This window comes from Rhagoletis zephyria, unplaced genomic scaffold (assembly GCF_001687245.7).
Source record: "Rhagoletis zephyria isolate East Lansing unplaced genomic scaffold, Rhagoletis_zephyria_1.1 Rzeph_scaffold_00002, whole genome shotgun sequence".
Taxonomy (NCBI): domain Eukaryota; kingdom Metazoa; phylum Arthropoda; class Insecta; order Diptera; family Tephritidae; genus Rhagoletis; species Rhagoletis zephyria.
This window is the reverse complement of record NW_016157086.1, coordinates 154,433-179,029: the sequence shown is the minus strand read 5'-3', so window position 1 is coordinate 179,029 and position 24,597 is coordinate 154,433. Positions and strand designations below refer to the sequence as shown.

The 24,597-nt window shown below is 37.4% G+C and overlaps 1 protein-coding gene across 8 annotated transcripts in view; it reads left to right on the top strand.

Annotated features, from left to right (window-relative positions):
- The window catches only part of Dark (Death-associated APAF1-related killer), a 44,118-nt gene extending 22,101 nt beyond the window's left edge, over positions 1–22,017 (top strand). For 4 of the 8 annotated variants that reach the window (XM_017617912.1, XM_017617984.1, XM_017618131.1 and 1 more), the window contains 14 exons: positions 13,699–13,915; positions 14,155–14,321; positions 14,379–14,651; positions 14,715–15,397; positions 15,503–15,626; positions 15,692–15,891; positions 15,956–16,176; positions 16,258–16,444; positions 16,516–16,819; positions 16,911–17,840; positions 17,912–18,265; positions 18,327–18,440; positions 20,897–21,073; positions 21,145–22,017. In XM_017617912.1, coding sequence (XP_017473401.1) covers positions 13,699–13,915; positions 14,155–14,321; positions 14,379–14,651; positions 14,715–15,397; positions 15,503–15,626; positions 15,692–15,891; positions 15,956–16,176; positions 16,258–16,444; positions 16,516–16,819; positions 16,911–17,840; positions 17,912–18,265; positions 18,327–18,440; positions 20,897–21,073; positions 21,145–21,846 — 4,653 coding nt within the window. In that variant the 3' untranslated portion in view covers positions 21,847–22,017. Of the gene's footprint in view, positions 1–4,581; positions 6,265–13,698; positions 13,916–14,154; positions 14,322–14,378; positions 14,652–14,714; positions 15,398–15,502; positions 15,627–15,691; positions 15,892–15,955; positions 16,177–16,257; positions 16,445–16,515; positions 16,820–16,910; positions 17,841–17,911; positions 18,266–18,326; positions 18,441–20,896; positions 21,074–21,144 lie in introns of those variants that run through there. The other 4 variants (XM_017618280.1, XM_017618203.1, XM_017617843.1 and 1 more) reach the window with 3 other exon arrangements.
- Positions 22,018–24,597: the final 2,580 nt, after the last annotated feature.

The window sequence follows — 24,597 nt, the reverse complement described above, 5'->3', positions numbered from 1 at the left end:
GCCCTATTCACTACAGATGTCGCCCTATGCACTATGCTTTTTTATAGGAACTTTTCAAAGCAAAGGTTTTATGGTGTCGGACACACAACATTGAAAGTTTCTGGATCCACAACATTGAAAGTTTCTGGACACACAACATTGCAAGTTGATAAAAGCGTGGTAAAATTGGCTTAAAAATATTAGGAAAATAGTTTTTTCAGATATTTTTGCAATATGAAAAATTTGCAGTGCAAATACTTTTTGCCGACAGTGTATGTAGATCAGGGATGTTCCGGATATTCTCATTCGCATCGTTATACGAATGATTCGCATCATTTAGCATATTCGCATCGACATTTGCATTCGCATCAAATGATACGAATATTTTGCGAATGCGAATATGTACACGGGCAGAGCGCGCAGTTAACGACCATTAAGCACACAATCGCAGCGTAACGCACCCCTACCCCTACCCCTAGATTATAAATTCAATTTTCTACCAAACTAAAACGACCGCGGCAGCCGGTTCTACGCACCGGAATGAATCGAGTTTTACCCGACCAAGGTCTGTTGTTTCGGCGATCTAACTCGGTTTAAGTCGGTGCAATATCTCGGACGTTGTTCGTCCATAGGACTACATCTGCTACGTATCCTTCTGCTCAGGGCTGTCATCGAGTCAAACCCTGGTCCAGAAACTTAACCTGCTGTGTATGCCAGAGACGACTACACCACAACTCCGCCTCAGTCAAGTGCAATGCTTGCAATGGGTGGAGTACCTCAGAGTCTGCTCAGGCCTACGGACTCATCGAAAGTGGACCACATCATTTGTGGCCCTCCGTTGCTCAAACAGAGCTGCCTCCATGACAAACCTCAGTCCGCCTGAGCAGCTCAACACAAACACCACAGCACCACAACACAACACAATAGACCATACCACAACCACGACAGCCTTCGTCAGGCCGATCCCAGCAATCCCCGTATCAGGGATCTCAACGCGGAGATTCGGCAACTAGGAAACGTACATATGCGGAAGAAGTGGGAAGAGCATCTGAAGACCTGTAACATCACCTCTGGTGTGAGTAAGCTTTGGTAAACCGTGAGATCACTGTCCAATCCGACAAAGCGCGACGACAGAGTCGAAATATCTTGCGGCGACCTCGCTTCGTCGGATCCGGAGCGATGAGCGAGCTATTTTAGCCGGCAATTTACACTGCATCCTCCTGCGGACAAAGCCAAACGTCGAGTGACCAGAAGGCTGCACAAACTGCCAACAACAAGTGCGCGTCTTGTTTTCACTTGCGGGAAGTTCAGGTAGCCATTGGGAAGGCGAAAGCGTCCAAAGCCATGGGAACCGCCGGAATATGCATGTTGATGCTGAAAAAATTGGGTTTTGCGGGAGTAGACTATTTAGCTAAGGTTCTCAACCTGTCAATAGCTGCTCTCCGTCATTCCAGACATCTGGAAGATGAGGAGAGTGGTCCCAATGCTAAAACAGGGGAAACTAGCCAACAAAGGAGAGTCTTATCGCCTGATAATACTCTTTACTAGAGGCCTTGCTACTCCCGCATTTTTGGAACCAGCTGACCCCAGCGAGGCATCAGCCATTAACACTCAGATGACACGTGACCTAAACCGCAACCGCCCCTGGGAGAGAACTATTATATTCAAAAGCGTTTGATACCGTCAGCCACTATACGCTGTTAGAAGACATAGAGGCCTCTTCGCTCCCACAGATACTCAAACGGTGGTCGGGCCTGAGCGGCATTCACAGGGAGTCAGTCTCAAGTTACGTAAACTCCAGATCTGTAAATGCTGTTCTGGGCACACGATCACCTGACGTGGACGAGACGGAACTTCGTCTGCCTTGAGAGACTCGGACCACAATAGCCCAACTGTGCTCTGGCTACTGCAGTAGATTGAACTCATACCTAAGCAGACTAGATGCAGATGTGCCAAATGAATGTCCCCACGAATCGAAACATCCCCACACAGCTAACGCGTTTATCCCTTTGAACAGGTCCTATAGAGGCTGCACGCTTCTTGGGTCTTCCGTTAGTTAAGCTTGACAATGACTGAGATACTAGCCCACCGCCGTCCCAATGGACATACCCCAACGAGGCTGCACGCTTCCTGGGGCTACCGCTAGTTGAGCTTGACGACAACGATTGAGGGTCTAACCGCTCTGGGCATGATTCAATAATACAAGGTTCGATAAACTGACAGTTGTCTCTCTCGCACCGCTCCCTTAGCAGTGGCACCGTGTTTCTTCTTTGCAAATTTACATGGAAACAGTGTAGCTTTGGTGTGAAATAAAAGTATACGATTTTGTGCAATATGTTTATTTGTATATGCATATGAAGCATATTTAACTGATAAAAAGATAAGCATTGGATATTTACATCAATCTCATAGTAGTCTTATTTTAATTTTGAGTCATTTTGCAGTTTTTATACAGCTAAATAGCATATAAATTACGTAATTCACGTAGATAAATCAATATTACATCCAACATTTCGTTTAAAATGCCAGATTTCCTGCAAATACATTAGAATTTACAAAAGGAATTTCACTACTAATTGCCTACTTTGCGTACTTTTCTACTACCATTTTCGCAACAAGGGATTGCATTCTTGCCCTTTCTCTGTCCTTCGTAAATGCAACCTTTTGTAAGGGAGTGTCAAACCGCAGCTGTCAATAATGATCTAACCTTGTATTATTGAATCATGGCTCTGGGCGGGGTTGTTGTAGCCGCTAAAACAACAACAACAACAACCAGATTGGCCGCTACTATTTGGTACTTTTTGAGGTTTTTTTTAGAGAATGAAAAAAAGTAAAATTTAATCCTCGACCAGAATAGATTCAGTGCAAAAATCTTCATATTATGGAGATTTTTTGCAAGTTTCGAAATCAGCTGTTATATTTCTCGACTCGTCGTGTGTTTTAAATCTATGTAGGCATTGGAGAAAAAAATTTCTAACGAAAACTTTTCATATAGAAATTAAAATCAAATCAGAATTTTATAAAAAGAAGGCTGAAGTGCATAAGTTATGATAAGTAACAGGAGAAATCAAATTCTTATAAGCAATTTGAAAAGAGATAAGCGGCAATAATAATAATTTTGCAAGTGTGAATCCATATGGCCGTATAAGTTGGGGTTAAGATGCCAATTCGAGTTCAGTAGAAATTTTTTCTATACCAATGCATACATATATAATATATAATATAAGTCCCGTTAGGTGTCTGTTCAGTGTTGCCAAACATGAGCCTACCAAAACCGGTAGGTTTTTTTTCCATTTGGTAGGATGGTAGGCTTGATTGGATTTTGGTAGGTTTCGGGACAATGAGTAATAATTATTTGCGAAAAATAGAAAATATGTGCGTATCTCCAAACATTTTAGCAACCTTTTTTAAACAAATATTTCACCGGTGCGTTCGTATAATGGCGGCCACAAACATGTAAATATACCTAATTCCTAATTAAAAACGTATACCCTATTATTGTCAATATGCAATACGAACATCCATATATCGTTACTTAAGGGTGAAAAGGTGCCAAGTCCATTTTTTGGAATTCTTCAGGAGAGACGAAAACTCGATGTAGTTTCGTATTACCTGTCATTCTGCATCAAAAACTAAACTTTGAAAAAAAATTGATNTGCGTTCGTATAATGGCGGCCACAAACATGTAAATATACCTAATTCCTAATTAAAAACGTATACCCTATTATTGTCAATATGCAATACGAACATCCATATATCGTTACTTAAGGGTGAAAAGGTGCCAAGTCCATTTTTTGGAATTCTTCAGGAGAGACGAAAACTCGATGTAGTTTCGTATTACCTGTCATTCTGCATCAAAAACTAAACTTTGAAAAAAAATTGATTTGGCATCTTTTCACCTTTAGGTAGCGATATAATTTATGGCGTACTTGGACCAAGATTCCAGAAAAGTCTGCCAATGGGCTCGTACTAAACCATATTTCAGGCGGAGGTCTTCCCAATCGAAGTCTGAGTTCGCGAATGTCATCGTAGAAGGCAAATGAGGCCAGAATAAATATTAGGTCGGACATTCAGGCCGCGTTAAAGGCCTTAGAGTCTTTTAAAACGGCATCAAGGCTTGTAAACTCTTGAACCACCTGCGAGCCCACAATAGCGTCACGCTGTGGAGGGTTCATGGACATGAAGGGTTTGAAGGCAACAAAAGGGCTGATAGTTTCACAAAGCGTGGAGCCCAAATGCGTTTGCATGGTCCCTAGCCTTTCTGCGGTACATCTAAAGGATACATTGCAGACCTACTTAGGAGCTAGCTGGGAATAATCTCAAATTGCTGCCTACTGGCGGAAGTCAAAGGGAATAAGACAATCAATGATATGCATAACTCTTTCGAGCAGGAACCCCGAAAGACACCTGTTTGTAAAGAGACATATGTATGTACATATGGATAAGTCTGTACCATAAAATGAATCGTTATACGCAGTTACGTAATTTGTTTTTATTATACTCGTATTTTAGTTTTACTAAATGTTATGTTAACTATATTTTTAAAAAATTTTTCATTGAAAACTCAAAAAAATGTTTGGTAGGTTTCGGTTGGTTATGGTATGAAATTTTGGTAGGAAAAAAAATTTGTCTGTGGCAACGCTGTGTCTGTTTTTCATTTCGTCGACAGAGCTACCAATGCCAGCGCAATATTTTTGTCTTAGTATGCGTGCACTAGCAAAGGCGCAATTGCGCATGTATGATAGCAGATTGCACTTAATTTTGATAAGGGAAATAAGCTGATTTTGAAGCATTCAGTTGTAGAAGCTTTGCAAGACGCGACTGATGGAAACTCCAATGCATTTGCAAAAGTTTTGACACATACTAACACATCCGCAATCTGCTTTAATCTTTTTTTCTGAAACAGATATGTGCCACAAGAGTAAGCAGTCAAACTGATTTGGTACATTATTTTGCCCTTTCATTATTTCTTCTCTTTGTCTTCTCACGCTTTTCGCTAAAAAGAAGAGAAGAATTAAAAAGAAGAAAAGGTAGCCGTCTAAAAGCGCGGAAAAATTAAGAACGACAGACGTGGAATTTGCGAAATACAGTTCTAATAAAAGGAAAGTTAATTTAATATAAAAGAATTTGAAGACAAAATGAAGAAGAGGCATTTAAGCAATGGCTTATCAAAAGAAAAAAGGCTTTTCGAAGCTAATATAAAAAAATTTAAAGAGCTTGAGCAATCCTCTCAAGAAAATGTGCAAAGTGAGGCTGCGGCTTCTGGTGAAACAGAAAATATGGAAGACTGTATGTCGAGTGAAGTTTTTCTTGGTGAAAGTGATCCTTTTCTAGCAGTGAAGTGCCGAATGAAAATTTCGAGCAGTTGAATGCGAATTAGGGATTGAAGTCTTGGGCGATTAGAAATAAAATTTCTCAAAGCGCCCTTGACGATTTTCTTAAAACCCTTTGAAAAGTTGGAATGAATGACTTGCCTTTGTCCGCTAAAAGTCTCGGGAAAAAATTAATATTCAGTCCATTCCAAATGGCGAATTTCTATACTTACGTATTCAAGATAATTTTATTTCAGATGTATTCGGATTTTTAGAGGCGCGAGAAGAAGTCTTAATTGATGTAGGTGTCGATGGTGTCAAACTATTTAATAGTTCTAATCGAGTTTTATGGCCTATCCTGGGGCACTTGTAGATTTTCGTAGTGTAACACCTGTAGAAACCTGAAGATATCAATGATTTCATGGCAAATTTTTCATCAGAAGCAAAATACCTTAGGGAAAATGGTATCAAAGTGGGTCACAATGAGATCGTATTAAAGTTTGATGTTCGGGTGTTCATTTGTAATTCTCCGGCTAGGGCGTTTGCTTGTGGTGTTATGTCATTTAATGGAAAAAGCGGATGCCCTAAATGTTGCCTCGAAGGCAAATATAAAGAGAGAATATTATGTTTTCCCAAAGAAATTGGTGAACTTAGGTCGGATTCATCTTCTGAGCAAAGAGTTTACGCTTCTCACCACCTTGTTCAATTTAGGCATCAGAAAAGCGTGTTAGAAGACGCTGGCTTTGGAATGGTTTCTCAGTTTCCTCTTGACTCTATGCATTTGGTTGATTTAGGTGTCGTCAAAAAATGTCTTAAACTGTTCATCAAAAATGCAAATACCATAAAGATGAATGCAAATATTCGTTTCGTTTCCAGGTTTTTCCATCAGAATTCTGTCGAAGTTAGTCATTGGAAAGCAACGGAGTTCAGGCAGTTCTTGCTATACACCGGCGTTTTTATTTTGAAGGATTGCGTTAGTAGAGAGTTGTACTACCTTTTCTTGCTTTTGCATAGTAGTATTCGCCTTCTTTCAAGTGAAAAATCGTTCAGGTCGGAGGCCGATATTGCTCAAAAAATGCTGGAACACTTTGTCGCAGAGTTCAGTAGGATATTTGGAGAAGAATTAGTTAGTTTCAACAATCATGGCTTACTTCACTTGCTTGAATGCGTTAAAAGTCTGGGTCCTTTGGATTCATTTTCTGCTTATAGGTTTGAAAACTTTATGCAATTTAAAAAAAATGTAATTAAAAAGCCGAATCAAGTATAGCAAAAAATTTTTTTTAGGCTTGATAAAAGGCAGGATCTTAATTCGCTTTCGAATCGCACTTCGCGGTTTGGAGCATTTGACATTGATTTAAGAAAAGAAAATTNTCCTTTGGATTCATTTTCTGCTTATAGGTTTGAAAACTTTATGCAATTTTAAAAAAATGTAATTAAAAAGCCGAATCAAGTATTGCAAACAATTTTTTTTAGGCTTGAGAAAAGGCAAGATCTTAATTCGCTTTCGAATCGCACTTCGCGGTTTGGAGCATTTGACATTGATTTAAGAAAAGAAAATGATTGTTTTTGCTACAGTAAGAAAGCGGGACCTATAAATGTCATGGAACTTGTTCGGTTAGGAGATTCAGAACTAATTTAATGTATCGTTTGAAATTTTTTCTATACCAATGCTTACATATATAATATAAGTCCCGTTAGGTGTCTGTTTTTCATCTTTCTGATATGCTTTTAAATCAGTAGTGTTCGCATACTAAAAGCATAAACAGACGGCTGCGTTGATCCGGATCAACTCGGGAATTAACTACAGTTGATCCGGATTAAGTCCGAGTTAGTCCGGATCAACGCTGCCGTCTGTTTAAGCTTTTAGTATGCGTACATTAGCAAAGGCGCAACTAATTCGCTGCTAGCGTCGCAACAGTTCGCTAGCTGCACACACACGACTTGTATGTTAAATCCGAGTAGCTCCCGGAGACACTCGTGTGCACCACGGTTTTAAATCGTATAACCTATTGGCACAGCAAGAGATTCAAAAAAGGCCCCGCTAGACGAGCAACGTTGCACTTGGTTATTTGCAGCTGTAATTGTATAATGACAGATTGCACTTAATTTTGATAAGCGAAATAAGCTGATTTTGAAGCTTTCAGTTGTAGCAATTGCCGATGGAACTTTAGTTAAAATTACAGATCCAATTGCTATTTACACTAAAGTATCGCACAGTGTCGCTTACGATTAAATTGTAGGAACTCAAAAGTGTAAACAAAGCAAACGATCAAATTCATTTTGCTTTTTGCAACGGTAAATATTCAAAGTCTGTGATTTTGTAGGACGTTGGAACTAGTATTTTAAACATATTTGCAACAAAAAAATTGATTTCGATAATATGTCGCTAACGATAAAATTGCAATTAGGGGTCGAGGTTGTTTCAATTTAACGTTTAGGAATTTACAGGCAAAACAACCCTGTGCGCTGGTGCATGTCGTAGAAAATAGAAATACATACATATCGTCACCTGAAATGCAAAAAAAGAGTAAAAAGCGTCATCGCTGAAATACAAAAAGTCATAAATAATAAAAAATTAAAATTTCACCTTTTGATGTACATACATATGTTTGTATAATGTGACCAACCGTACTTCTTTCGGAAGTACAGTACTTCTTTTTTCGCTCTTCTACTTCGTACTTCGAAGTACAGTCAAATGTACTTCTTTGCGTTACTTTGTACTTCAGGAGGGAGAATTTGTAACTAGTTGGCGACAATTTTCGGATCGCTATCGCACTTTTCTTCGTTTTTTACTTGGATGGGGTCGATGGGTTCAGGATTATGGCAGCCCTACAATACGAGCACTCCACAAGGTGGTGTTCTCTCTCTCCTGCTCTGGATTGCGGTTGTAAACGACCTTCTAGAGAAACTGGAAAAAGTGGGCTGTCGGGTGATCGCCTATGTTGATGATGTGCAACTTTTGTTTAGGAGACGTTTTCTAGACACCCTTTTTGATCTGGCTCAAGGTTACCTGAACCAGATAACTAGGTGGGCGATCAGCGGCGGCTGTCGTGGGAGCCTAACCTTGGGGAAAGGGTAAGAAAGGTGTCGGTTGCCTGGTACTACTGTAGGGCAGCTATCGGTAAAAGGTGAGGCCTCTCGCCCAAATTAATTCAATAGCTCTACGAAACCAGATTTAAGCCTATATTGTTTCAAGGAGCCCTTATCTGGTGGAACTCACTAGAGAAAGCTACACTTGTAAAATAGGAATTAGTGGATCATTAGGAACCACACCTATACTGGCGCTTAACATTCATATGTCGAACACGGCGCCTGCGGATGTTGCAGACAGAATTGTCGCAGCATGAACTGCTATTGGGCTAAGGAAAACCGGGTTCTTTTGTGACATAAAAAAGGAAAAGAAGACGTTTCTCTGCTGCAGCAAATATTTTTATAGGCCACTTTAAAACACGTTACCTCTCAAGGGCTAGTGAGGGAGGTTCTGACAGGCAATTGGTACTCATGCGGGGAGACTGGGAATTTCAGCTGATCCTTTTTTATCAGCTGTCAAGAGGTAAATGAAGTGGAATCATCTCCACACTTTCTTTTAAAATGTCCAACCTTCGTGAGGCTAAGATGGAAGCATTTTGTCTCGCACTTCTGAACAAACACTGAGCTCGCAGGAATCGAATCGGCTCGCGACGTTAACTTAACACAACTTAACCTGTACTTCTTTGAGCTATGAAATAGTTGGTCACATTATGTATGTATATGATGGATTTTATCGAATTACAACTCCACATCATTTTATGAAAAAAATTTACGTATATAAGTCACGACTTTTTCCATTTCAATTGCGATGTTGTTACGTCTTTTTTGCATTTCAGGTGACGAAATGTAGATCTAATTGGCCGTCCTCAAATGTGTTGGAATTTTTGTTAACGTTCACACTTTATCCTCTTTTTGTGATGAACAATTAAAAATATGATTACAGTCAGTACTTAAGGTTAATTGAAAATATTTTTTGTGCGTATTCATTTACTCATTTACCAGTGGATAAGATAGACGAGCTAATTGGGGGTTTTGTTGGTATTATTTGAAGAATCAAGGAAATTAAACATATATGTAATTATTTAGATATTCAAACCTAACAAGTTCTTAATAAGCTGAAGGTTGGTAGGGAAAATCGCTAGTTATATGATTAATCATTAAAGTTTAATGACTTCAAACATTTACATACAGCTGCGTGCACTTAATTAGAAACGAGGTTGTCAGCACTTCATATATTTGAATAAATCCGTGAACTTTCTAGTAGGCTTTGATTTTTAAATGCCAAAACGCTTGAAATACATGCGAGAAGATTCATAGAAATTGTTTTGCAGTTTACTTGAATTACAACGTTACGTAGGGTTGCCAGACGTACTGCTTTTGGAAGTAAACGTACTCCTTTTTATTGTAATGTACTCCCTTGTACCCCCAAAAAAAAATATCTGGAAATGTACTTCTTTCTTAGTTTTGTACTTCTTTTGTACTCCTTTTTCCAGCTATTAATATTTTATCATATACAGGGCGTATAATAAAAACTGTTGCACAGGTTTTATTGAAAAATAAAAGGGACTTTATAGATTTTGCGAAAAAAGTAGTTTATTGTTAATTATCCACAGATTTTACTTAAATGTTATTAATAAGTTTTTAAATTTTAACCTTCATTTGCGTTTACCAACGGTAAACACTTGGAGAGAAAAGCTCAAGCGGCANTGCTTACTATCCCAGATACACCCGCCCTACTGTTAAGCATGGTGGTGGTAGAAAAATGTTTTGGGGGTGTATGTCATGGCGCGGCGTTGGGCCTTTACACCCGATTGATGGCATAATGGACAAATTCCAATACATTTCCATCTTAAACAACGTTCTCCTACCGTATGCTGAGGAAAATTTGCCTGTGACATGGATTTTCCAACAGGATAGTGATCCGAAGCATACGGCTGGTGCAACAAAACAGTGGTTGTCTCAAAATTATATAAACATGTTGGATTGGCCTTCATGCAGCCCGAACTTAAACCCCATAGAGAATGGCAACATGTAAAAAAGAAAATCGCAGCTCATAAAATCGGAAATTTTAAGGAACTGTATGAAAGGACCTTGGAGTCATGCTATTCCTAAAAGCGTTGGTGAGNTCTTCTGTAACCATAGGCTAATTTCCTCCATTTGGCTCCTTTATACTTCGTCTTTTGTCCAACATAAGGCCTCATATTCAGCAATCGAAAAGACTCGGAACTGGTGACTAGAAGGCCATTCATTCGACCAACCCTATACCTATACAGTTTTCTTTCTTTTTTTATACAAAATCTAAGAAAAAATACATCTGAAAAAAGCAGGTACTTATCTCCCAAAGCTGGCAAATGGAAATAATGGACAGTTATTATTTTACGCCCTGTACTTACCATTCATATTGTGGCAAACACTACTTAGTAAGTAAAGTTAAGTGTGATAGTTAAAAGGTGTAAGCATGGTCGTAGGCAGGTAGGTGCAGGGCGCTCGGGTATGAAAATCAGAAACATTTTAGATTGTAAATTAAAAAAATTGCCATACATTCAGGAATAGCCTGGAATTCATTTGTAGAATTTAGTTATTAATTTTTACCATTTATTGTTTCTTTGAAAAAGATTTCTAAGATATCCGTGTTTGTTTGTACCTAAATAATGGTAATTTGTAACAATAAATTGCACAAAAAAATTAAAACAAAAATTGTACTCCTTTTTTAAGTTTCGTACTGCCTTTTTTCTATCGAAAAGAGAAATGTACTCCTTTCTCCGTTTCAGAATCTGGCAACCCTAACGTTACTTGGCTAGTTTTTTCTTAGTTCGCGTCAGGCGTGCTCGTGCATGTAACTAGAAACGCGGATATTATTTTATATTATTTGAATATTTTAAACGGTAAACCATATTGTTTGATATATTGTTATTTATCTAATATCCATCTATCATCCTCTAAAAGAAAACATGGGGAAAGAATAAGAGTTGAGACGAAAATACCCAAAAATTATCGTACACATGCACAATGACGGAAAATCATAAGCGTCCATTGCAAACAGTTTATACATATGGGCGAATCCGAGAAATAGTCAACCAAAATCGCAAAAAATGCATGCAATTCGAATTCTCTCATTTTTGTGTCAAAAAAGGCATAGTACAACATATTCTTATTTCATATTTCTTTTCAGATTTATTTGAGAAATCTGATTTGCCACTCTTACTTTTTGAAACAGAGCTCTAAATAGCATTGGTTTAAACACTTTATCTTTTAATAAAATACAACAATATCGCTTTAAAAAAAATCACTTTTTTCAACGGAAAAAAGAGTAACGTCCGTAACGTAACGTCCCGAACGCACATATACAATTGTTTTAAAGTTAATCCAACCTTTAGTTTGCTTTTATATCACTTTTTGTAAACTTTACTATTTTCTCTTCAAAGTATTTTTGTAGATCGTGCTCTTCATGCATGACAATTTGCGCAAATCGGTTGACTTTGATGGTCATATCAAAATCGCTTCCTTTTTAAGTAACGTCCGAACATAAATTTCGAAGGCAAATACACCGACATTAACACAAATTCAAATTTCCATTATTTTGTTCTCATAAGTACTCCTATAAACCCTCCCTTAAACCACAAAAAATTGTTAACTTATAATGTCTTTGTCTGCAAAAAAGTTAAAAGAAACGTCCAAACATAACGTCCGCAATGCTAGGATTTGCCCATATCCAAAAAGATAGTTTTTAATGCTGTTCATCATTTCAAAAGATATTCCACATTTATGAATGTTCCACGAAAGCGTAGACCCAGAAAAACAATCGCTCACGAAGACAGCCTCATAATAAGAGAATCTAAAAAATTTCCGCAAAAAACAGCAAATGAAATAAGAGCATCCGTATTTGGTGAAAATGAGAACAGACCTTCCAAAGATACAATAAAACGAAGATTAAGGGAGGCTGGGTTATTTGGCCGAGTTTCGCGGAAGAAGCCCCTTATAACTGAGAGAAATCGGAGAAGACGCTTGGAGTTCGCCATAAAATACAGCAATTGGACGGTTAAAGAATGGAAAAGAGTGTTGTTTTCGGACGAGACCAAAGTAAATAGAATCTCAGCTGATGGAAAAACGTATGTACGTCGCCCAAAAAATTGTGCTTACTATCCCAGATACACCCGCCCTACTGTTAAGCATGGTGGTGGTAGAAAAATGTTTTGGGGGTGTATGTCATGGCGCGGCGTTGGGCCTTTACACCCGATTGATGGCATAATGGACAAATTCCAATACATTTCCATCTTAAACAACGTTCTCCTACCGTATGCTGAGGAAAATTTGCCTGTGACATGGATTTTCCAACAGGATAGTGATCCGAAGCATACGGCTGGTGCAACAAAACAGTGGTTGTCTCAAAATTATATAAACATGTTGGATTGGCCTTCATGCAGCCCGAACTTAAACCCCATAGAGAATGGCAACATGTAAAAAAGAAAATCGCAGCTCATAAAATCGGAAATTTTAAGGAACTGTATGAAAGGACCTTGGAGTCATGCTATTCCTAAAAGCGTTGGTGAGGCTTACATTAGTTCAATGCCACGCAGATTGCAAGCCGTAATTCAGAATAACGGTTTCGCAACAAAATATTGACGCGTTTATGGAATTAAACAACAATTATAATATTTTGTTACAATGTTTCTAATTAGCTGCACTACTGATTTTGCTATATATGAATATTGGTGATTTTTTTTACTAAACAAATGTGGATTTTTAATTTTAAGTTTTATTTTCTTTTTTGCGTAATATCGTAGTGTTTATTAAAATAAACTTTGTAAATGTTTTAGTTCGGAAATAAAATATTTACGTAACCTACTATGCACAACCTCGTTTCTAATTAACTGCACGCAGCTGTAGGTTTTCTTTAAGAAATATTTCTAATTGAACCTGGCTGCTACTTAAAACATTGTAAAATGACGAGTTTCTGTTTGTGAAATACGGCGTACTATAGCGTGCTACTTGTGGATAGTATTGGCTAATCTTTAAATGTTTGTATGTTTTTCACTTGTCCTCCTTGACCACTGTCCATTTAATCAATATAACGCTGCAATTTTTTCATAGTTAATTCTTCAAGTTTTAGTTGTAAAATATATGCAATACATACATACATCCTACTGAAGAGTTCTCAACATTAACTAGTATAAAGATTACTTTCAATAAAGATCCTGAGAAATCCTTGTGCGTTAGAGTGTTATTCAAAGGCTTCTTTAAAAAGACATACATACCTACATACCTACGTATGTACATACATATGTATATGACTGCATCCACATCTTCTTGGCATATGCATTTACATACACAAATTTATTATGCAACTTACTAATTCACAGAATACTAATTTCTATAGATTTTTTTGAAAATGTTATCGTGTGGAACCAAATTTTTTGAGATGATGGCAAATATAGTACTTCAATCAAGAAACGATTCCAGGGAATCACAATCCAATTCCGACGGTAATTGCAACTCAAGAATGGCGGATAACGAGCTGCTGCAGCCGCCCAATTCACTGCCATTGGAAAACAACAACACATCGCTTACACTGCAAAGAGTGGACAGACAAACTTGTAGGCATTTTTTATTTTAGCTTAATTGGTATTTTTGTATTTTTTAATCAAAATTTATTTAAAACGGTTTGGAATTATTAAATGCTATAGCATTTACCAACATACATACATACGTACTCCTTTCGATTGATTAGAGACTTTACACATTTTAGCATTCTTTTGTACTTGCTTTAGTAAAATGTAAATCGATGATTTTTAATTATTTTATTTAAAATATTATGCATTTTTTTCTTTTTCAGCCACTATGACCTCGCCGAGCACCAATTCTAGCGAAGTAGAGGCATTGAGCAGCCACCATGCTCTAGACGTTGTTAAAGGATATTTTATAAAAGATTTCGATTTAAGGGATGTGCAGATGTATATTCGTGACATATTTAATGAATATGAAAAAAGATATATAGAGGCAGTAAGCGTCCAAGAAACTATTGATAAAAAAATTGTAATTAAACTCCTTCCACTGTAGGGCGTTTATCAAGATGAGCAAAGTTGTCAACATGAAATTCAAGATGCACATCGCGAGGAGCAGGTTTTACGCCTATTTGCCGTATTGCGACATAAGGATCCCTCACAAATAACTAAATTTATGGATGCTTTGCTGCTCGACTATTCTTGGCTTGTGAACCATTTTGAGAATGTGAACAAAGTCGACTATAGCCGTTATGTAGATTTAGTACATTCTTTACACTCTAAGGTCCATCTGAAATTCGATGACTACAATGTGCATCGCTCAGTGCCGGTAAGAGAGTTTTGAATAAAAAAAAAAACTTCGCATAATTATATTTTATTACACCTTTCTTAGTTCCGAAAATTACGAAACGCACTGCTAGACATGCCACCTGCCGGCCGTGTGGTGCTGGTTAGTGACTTCGGTTGTGGCAAGAAGTGGCTGGCAATCGATGCTTGCTCCGATTTTGATGTCGCAAACGCTATGAATTTTCAAATCCACTGGGTCGATATGAGTCAATGTACAAGCTCGCTGGAAGATCTACGTATGTTGCGTTATTTAAAATTATTGCTAACACAATCGACGCGTTCACCTTCACCGGCTAGTTATGGTTCGTTGGATCGAGTTAACAATAATACGCAGGTTTATAAAAATTCGATAGCTGAAGTATGCGTTGAGCTGAAAAAGCATTTGGATAAGAAGTGTCTTGTCATTTTGGTGAACGTACAGAATACGCATGCGCTAAAAGCTTTCGACTTGCCATGTAAATTACTCGTTATCACGCGTAGTAAAAAAGTTAGCGATTCGTTTGCAAAAAAGCGAAGCACCACATTAAATGTGAATCGTGGTTTTACACGCGAAGAACTTTATCTGCTCTTTGAAAAGTATTTGGAACATCAGAATTTCAAAGAAAGCCATGTAGATTTGATATATGCACATAGCAATGGGCATCCATATTTGCTCAGTTTAATTGCGCAGAGTTTACGCCAAAACTTGAACAATTGGCAGAGTTGGATCGATAAGTTGCGAGAATCGGAGTGAGTAGAAGGAGCGATAATAGTAACAAAGCTTAACAATACAATTTATGATTCTGTAATATTGCAAATGCATTGTTATTTTAAACATTTTTCCATTTTATGCAGCCTTGTTGATGAGAAATTCAATGCCGCGATTGAAAAGAGCCTCGAGAGCTTAGAGCCGGATTTAAGAAAGGCATTTTCTGAGGTATTTCGTTGCTTCCCGCATGCCATTTTTGTGCCAAAAAGGGTAAGAATTATTTTCTATTATAACATGCAATATGTAACATTAAACTGTGTTTTCCCACATTTTAGGTAATTGTTGCCCTGTGGCCTGGGAGCAGTTGTGAAAAAGATTTGATCAAGTTACATCGTCATGGTTTTCTAGAAAAGTGCATTTTAGAAACAGGTGACTTCTTTAAGCTACCATTTATTTATGGTAAAATGAAGGAAAGATATGTAGTAACAGACGAAGAAATAGTAGATATGCATAAGAAACTGCTTGAATACTATCAGTATGTTAAATATTAGAATTTTAAATTGAATTTACCTTCACTCAGCTTAATTTTTGCTTTGCAGTTTCGTTGAGGATTTAGATGCTCGCAAAGAAGTGTTGCCTTTCCAACGTGACGTTCATGATTTCTACTTTTTTCTCTGCATCGGTTATCATCTCAAAAAGTCTGGATTGACGCACTACTTTCGGCAAATATATTTGGATTATGGTTTTCTAGAGCAAAAAATGCGTAACGTCGACTTGCTAAGCACAATCGCCGATTTGGAAACGTTTCGGCATTACATTGGTATGTAAAATAGTTTTCGGGAGACATGTAAATAGTACTCAACGCACTAACCCGCCAAAACGCTTTTGCTCTCGTTTACAGCCCCTAATTCGGAGCGTCGTAAAGCATTTCGTGCCATACGTGAATTTTTACCCAACATCGAAAAGACATTGCAAGAGTCGAAGAATGCTACACTCTTACAATGCGCGCTCATGGAGAGCGGTTTGGTGGGTGATGAAGCGCGTACACAAGCGGCTGCTTTTCCAGATTACACATGGTTTGAACACCGGTAAGTGGTTATCGGTTAAAACTAAAGTTTATCATGGTGTTGACTTTTTTGGTTCTGATCTATATGCGCAGCGGTTTCTTCCACCAACGCCACAATATTATTTCTCTGCCCAGTACTCCAAAGAAAGTTATACTACTTGATCATGAACGCTCTTTGATTGTACTGGAGGAAAGTAAGACTATACTGCTGGTCAACACATCGCTGAATTGGAACTCATATTCAGTTAAATTAAAGGATCCGGTGTTAGTTAAAACAACCGTAGTTGATGCTCTCTTTTTTACTGACAATAACTACGACATTGTACTAGCCTTATACAGTAATGGTGATATGAAATTTTGGTGTATACCGTGTGATTGCAGTACGGACCGGCGAAGGGTGCGTGCACAAAATATTCCTTCACCTTATCCGAATTTTTATCAATATAAATGCGTACATAGATCACTTTCTTTACTTTTTCTCTTTACAGTCTGATTCTTTTGCACGCCCGCAAGCCAAAGAAATTGAATGTTGCAACGTCACTCCTCGAGCCTACCTTTTCAAACCAATTACCGCATTTGAACTTTCTTATGAAGGAAATGATAAACAACCCTATTTATATATGGCGCATATGAATGGTGAAATCAGCAACATTCAGTGGAAGAGCGAAAGTAAAACTTTTTGCTCTACATCGACACCGTTTTTGAAAACTGAAATGCGAGCTATAACTATTGTGCGCCTCATCTTTCGTCGATTCTATGTAGTTGGCAATACAAAAGGGGAAGTACGTATTTTCGATGTCACAGATTATTCGCAACAACGTGGTCTTGAACCATTCACCAACTTCATCGAAGCCATCGAGCTATCGCGGAATGAGACACTTCTAGTTTGCAACACTTGCATTGTTCGATTTACAAGCAGTTCAATACTGCAAACGGGACATGTGGAATATCTGCTTCATCAAGATGACTTGACTGCTTACGATCAGGGGAATGTCATAAAATGTGCTAAATTGTTGTTTATCAATGGACGTAAACAACTCGTTTTGGGCACAAATAGCGGACTGATTATCTTCGACATTGAAATGCGTACAAGAGTGCTCACTACAAATGTTAACGAACAGATCACGTGTGTTGATGTACATCCGCTGGAAAATGCCAAGTACAAGTATATGGTGGCATGCGGTTCACATGAGCGTAAGCTCTTGAATTTATTTGCATTACGGGTGGATGATAGTGGTGGTACGCTTCTCGGTTGGTCACATCGTGCCACAGTTTCTCGATTGGGAGAGCGTGATCGGTATAGTGACGCGATAGACTTCCACATGGCGCCCGATGCTTGGTTGAAGGGTGGCAAATTATTTGCAGTGCAATATGAGTATGATGAGGCGACAATATTGGCTGTGGATTCACAGAATCAGGTAAATAATGATACTAAAACATTTTCACCGGCTTAATATACAATTCAATTATATTTTCATTTTATTTATAGATACATAAAATCGATAATGATGGTCACAAAGTATTTCCGCGTTTACCCCACACCATCACTGCGCTTACGCAAAGTGGCAAGCAAGCGATAGTTGGCTGCGTAAATGGCATGCTATTTGATTTGACTACTTCTACACCTCTATTCACTTCGGCCTTTAAGAATCAACCGATCGAGTTTTTACAGCTTTTAGACGAATACACGCTTGTTGCTGGTAGCAATAATGAGCTAGTCATTTTCACAGATCTTAGTACTGGCCAACAAAAACCATTTATATTGAAATATGGAAAAATTAAGCGCTGCTTTCGTTTGGCGGCTGGACGCATATTGATAGTTTTTGTAAGCTGTGTATTTTGGGTACGTAAAGTATGTAGACAAATATCGAACACTGTATTCATCCAGAAAATTTCCCTTACAGGTTTTAGATGAGTCCGCGTGTTTGATAAATAAATACGAGCCAATGCGCAGCATTGGGGATTGCGATTTACAAAACAACCAACTGTTTGTGGTTACTGAAAACTATAGAATCGAGGTGAGGGCACAATGTAAAATTATACGGCTGTTATTCGACGCGAAAATATTGGCATACTTACTATTTATTATGGTTAAATTATAAAAAAATGGCTAGGAAAAATATTAGAGCATCAATGCTTTCTATTCTTATCATTTAAACATCAACACTTTCTAATCGTCTATCTGTATTCCAGCCTTTTTTGTTCCGATGCATGGCTGGTGATGATTTTGGTTGTATAACTTTTGTGAACAGTATTTTGCGGCTGGACTATTTGGCGAACTAGCAAATTTGTAGCCCTCCCTACTCCGTCTATCTTTTCAACCTGATCTAATCGCTGGCATTCGCAGCTTTAGATAAATAGTATGATTTTTAAATATATTTCTACAAAACGATGTATGTATAGTACATATGTGATCTATGTATGTGCTCGTATATAATATGTGCACCTGTTTTTGCCCGCGTTGCTAATTTTTTTTAATAAGCGTGATATCTAAGAGCAACGAAATAACTACGCTAACCGGCTACTAACCAATAATTCTCGTCTATTACTTGCATATATCATCGATGGAGAACGAAAGTCGGCATCTCAATGCTTTATTCGCCGTTGTCAACAAAAACCGAGTGGTAAAATGAGGAAACTACAGTAAATTTTTCCCATGCTCATGTCAGTATTTGGAAGAGAGCTATCCCATATATAGCCGATAAGCCATAAACACTTTTCCAAAATGCATCAATTCAAAACATAACCGCGCATTTTAGAATTTTCTATATTATTTGAATTGAAAATAAATTAAATTATAGTTTAAAAAACTAAAAAGACGCTTTTATTACAATGTGAAACAAAAAGTAAAAAATAATTTAGAGAAACACAGATTTCGTTTAAGAAGAATAGGAAGTTCCCTAACCTTATTTAATTAAACTTAAAAAACAAACCTAACACAGGATTAAAGTGATTGCCAATCAAATTAATTTTACTAGAAAGCAAAACCTGGGGTGCTTGATATCAATTGTTTTGAACTTTCGATTTTCAATTTAGTAATATTGAGTATTGTCAATAGCAGGACTATAAAATCTAAGAAACACCCCACGCTTTGTTTTCCGGTAAAATTAATTTTATTGTCAAATACTTAAACCCTATTTTAGGTTGGTTTTAAAAGTTTAATTAAATCAAGTTAGGGAACTTCCGAATCCTCTTAAACGAAATCTGTAATTCTATTATTTATTTTTTACATTTTAGTTCACATTGTAATAAAAGCCAGTTTTTAAACTATAATTTTATTTTCATCTTTTTAGTTTTAAATTCAATTGATTTTAAAAACTGTTATAACGAAAAGAATAACACGCGAAATCATTCGCTAAAATTTTCGCAGCATCTGTTAGGCGCATCATTATTACATACTTACATTCCAAGCTAATAAAAACGAGTTAAAAAAGAGACTGATGTTTTGTATTGATACGTTTTGGAAAACAGCAATTTTTTTTGTGAAATCATGATCTGTAACGCTTCAGAGCATTAATGAAAATTTCTCCCAAAATACATCTGCTTTTCGTTCCATCTATGTAACCTTTTTAAAACACATTCAACCGGAAATATAAACTGGGAGAACTTTGGCTCAACTAAAGTCTGAATACTGCAGTTGACTGAACTCATATTTAGCCAGACTCTACCTCTATAGCAAACATACGTATGTCGGGCTTATGAAGGCACACCCATTTCACCAAACACCTCTTTACCTGCCCACTTAAATCCACTTAGCTAACACCCCTCCCCGTTGGTCCGACCTTGTCGAAACAGTATGTTTCCGTTAGTTGGACTTGACGACATCTAGTTGATTTAGGCAGGGCTTACTAGTGCCGCTACAACAATAACAAGGGTAACAAAAGCACTCGTTCACCTTACAAGGCACGAAGCAAGAATAATTACAGGCCTTACTGGCAATTTTACAAAATGTAATGAAGCACCTGTCAACCCTTGGCATTGTTTGCTACAGCCAGTGCAGCTTGTGTCGTGAGGAACGGGAAATCACAGAATATATTATTTGCTACTGTGTAGCCCTTACCACACTGATGCTTCTATTTTTAGGGTCTTCGTACCTAAAAACATATGACCTATCCAAATAAAAAGTATTCAGTAAAGGCACGCCAGATACCATAAAGGTACGCGGATAAAAGAAGAAGTTTGTTACAATAGATCGCCCTTGTTTGCGGAAACTGTGTAGTTGGAGCTCGCAGGTCAATCTCTAACCAGGTCTAATCGAACCTAATCAAATACGTTAAATAATTTCTAATTTAAAGTACACCAAATTTGTGCACAATATATTTATGCACTGTACACGCAAATGATGCAATCATTACTTTAACTAAACTAATTGTATGTTCTACACTCCTTACATTTCTCAAACACACTCTAAACTTCCTCCATGTAAATGCATTTTCATGAATTTAATTGCTTATTTTTACCCTTTCATTTGCAGATATTCGATCTCGCTGAGTCGTTGGGCCCAAAACAGCCAAAGATTATCCATTTCGGCACGATGAGTGCCTCCTCTAAGACAAAAGTCAGTTGTGTGGCTGTGTCGCGCGATGCCAGCTTAGTCGCTATTGCCTGTTATGAAGATGATGGTAATGGTGAAATTGATGTACGAATTGAGGTTAGTACCTATAAACTTCTTGTGTTTTTTAAACACATATATCAAACGCTTCCTTTGTGTATCCCTCTTAGGTTTATGAATGCCGACTTGCCGCCAAATGCATCGAATTTCTCTATTATCTCCGCGGTCACCACTGCCCCATATTTGATATGCGTTTTTCACCTAACGCTCACGTACTTGTCAGCTGTGCGGAGCAAATGTGTTGGTGGAGCATGCAAATGGCAGCTTGCAAGCTAAACAATGCGCTTGAGGTGAGAGAAAGTTCACGTCAGAAGAAGAATAATTCACGCTTTTCCTCAGCGGACACTGACAGCAGCACAACAGATAGTGAAACAGATGAAACAGTCGACGCAAGCGTGGTTCGAACTGTACCCACAAGCATCTTCGAGGAAGTCTCAATGCTGCCGCATAAGGATACACGTTCGCCAGCAGATGTTACACCCGTTGATGGTGTTTGCGGTGAGGTGGCAACGGATGCTGTTTGGACGGCGAAACGTGGGCCGATCGCGCATCGCGAGCTGCTATCATGCATCAAATTTAATGGCAGCGAGGCGCAACAGTTCTTTGCCAATGAATCATTTACTCAATTCCAGACTATCGACAATGGTGGCGGTTATTATGTATTGACGTTACGTGACTTTAGCAATCCAAAGCAAGCGTCTCTGCCATCGCCGTTACATAAAAACTTTCCTGTGACTGTGGCCTATAAGGCGGAGTTGAGTATAGATGAAAGGGAATATGGTGAGGGCGGTGGTGTGGATGTTGTTACCTGACCAGGTGAAAGGAGATTGCGTCTGCGAAAATGGCGTGCGAAAAGAGGTGCTAAGAGGAGGAAGATGCTAGAGATCGAGACTGCAGCGATTTCCTACCGACTTGTGTACTTTTTAATATATTTTTGTATATTTCACTGCGATTTCGTTGGGTGTGACTAATAATGGGTAGTGTAGATTCAAGAAGAATAGATAAAGGGAATAGAGAAAAGATGGGAGAAAATTGTAGTCAAAAAGAGGACTAGAAGAAAGTGTAAAGAGCAATCGAGATTAACATATTAATGAGCTTGAAAGCGACTAGAAAATTAGAACGCAGGTTGAATAGCCCACTTTGATAGAAAGTAAATATGTTATGAAATAGTACATACATACATATGTACGTATTTGAGATGATGGCAAGAAAGGCATGTTTAAAGAACTGCATTTAATTAGAAATTATATAGGAAGATTCTAGATAAAAGCAGGAGGAGAATAATGAATATATTAAATGAAATCATTTAGCAAAGAGAGAGAGAGTGCAAAAAGATAACCTAGAATAAATGAAACGATCATGTGAGACACAGTGTCTCACTATTTTATATACTGAGTAAAAAGAAAAACTTAGCAGTTAAGCTAAGTACTTAAAAACATATTAAGTAATTATACACATAAATAATTATTTTCATCCATAAGCAAAACTGTATTCAAAAAGCATCTCAAACAACATAAGACTTTTTTTTAGAGTGAAAAACAATTTGGTGCCAAATCAGTGTGCTTTCAAACTTTTAAATTTTGTATTAAAAGAAGGTGCCAATTATTGGTTAAGACAAGCGATAAAAATAGAATTTGAAATTTAGGTTAGTTTTCTCTACCAAAAACAAACAAACAAAAATACTGCTGTGAAGCATCTTTGACTAATATTTAAAGGCGAAAGTTTATGTTTGTCGTTGGCCAGTATATGTATTTCCAATTTTAATATCACGCATTTATTTCGAAAAACCATAACTGCCAGGACGAAGCATTTATTTATAAACAAGCTCTTTATTCTATTTTCATCTCATATTTAATTTAGACTTAAGAAGTTATTATTTTAGTATTTAAGTTAACTTTGAAAAATGTAAGTTAAGAATTACGTTTAAAATTCCATCAAAAATTTAGGTACTTTCTTCAAAGAGGTGTCAAAATTTTAATATTATTCTTTACTTAGTAAATTTTGTTACAATTTTCCACACTAAATATCACCAACGACTTTATTTTAAAATTGTATTTTTATATTATGTCTAACAAAGCAAATAAATAATAAAGAAACTATTAAACGGCTGCCAAAGGTCGTGTTTTAAAAAGAAATTAAATGCAAACTATTTAAATCTAGTTAATCGAATACGAATACCAGATCAACCAATATAATCAGAAGTGGGATCTTACACTAGTTGAGAATTTTTGGAGAGGAATTCATATAGGATATATACATATACTTGACGAACATTTTTTTGAAATTAGATTTTTTTTTTGAATTTTGAAGTAATTTTTGCGAACCTTGGTATACAATGATATTACGACCATTAGCGATCTTTGTAGGCACTATGCGAAAAAATGCTGCACATGTCCGACGACAGCACTGAAAGTAATTCCCGAGCTTGTGTTACATCAAATACCTTTTGTTGCAACTTAAAATGTATATTCAGATTTATTTGCAATGCTAAATAATATAAACTTATGTATTAATTTTGCGTAAATTGCAAACAGGAATGGCCCTTCAAGAAGGCATTCAGGGAAGCAATTTTTTCAGCTCTTGGCGAAAGCCTTTTACAATCACAACGGGGACCCCGTAAAATTTGCAATCGACTGTCAACTCGGCCTAAACAAGCAACTTCCGAATATATGTAAATGAGCAGTGTGATTCTATCTTCCAATGATTTCTTAACGCTGCGTATGAGGAAATAGAAAGGCTTTTATGCAACAACTTGAGATCCTGGCAGACTGGAATGCGGATCGAAAATTGTATCTGAAAAAAAGGTAGCAATCAAATTATTTCAAGACCGGTGATAGTTCCCTGGAGAGCGGAGCGCATAGTACAGGAACTATACTAAACTTGGTCAAGAAAAGCAATATTGTGAGTTAAAAATAACAAAGCTCTTTGGTAGACAGCTTACCGGCTGAGTTGTTCAAAGTTGGTGGCGAAGTTTACTTTGTCCTGCTGAAGCCCTTTATTAACCAACTGATCTGGTCTCATAATTGTGGCCTCAAATTTTGCAAAATAACCCAGATAACAACACGGTATGCGACGAAAGGGAGGGTCAACTTAAAAGCCGACTTTGATAGCGCGTAAAGAATAATACGCTTCTAAGACGCCATGTCTGAATCTGGTAGGCCGGGAAAACTAATACAGAGCTGTACAGGACAATTCTGGCTAAGATATATAGTAAAAAGTCCTTCGTAAGACAATTGAAAGATAGATGGCAAGATAATTCCAAAGACTTTCGTTATTGTAGCACAAAAGTCTTAAGGCGAATTCATTGTTCTAGTTCTGAACTTTTTCTTTCATGTGGCTGTTTTATTTCTCTCTCTGTGAAAAGTTCTGAACTAAAACGATCCGCCGTAAGACAAAAGTTCTCCACTCGTGGGGAAAAGCTATTTTGAGAGAAAGCACATGTATATCATTTAGTCGCAATAGCACAGACAGACGTGGGATGGCAAAGCACAGACGTGGGATTCCAAAGAAAGCAAAAATATATTAATTTTATTTCATTTAATTTTTAGGGAGTTATTAAATTT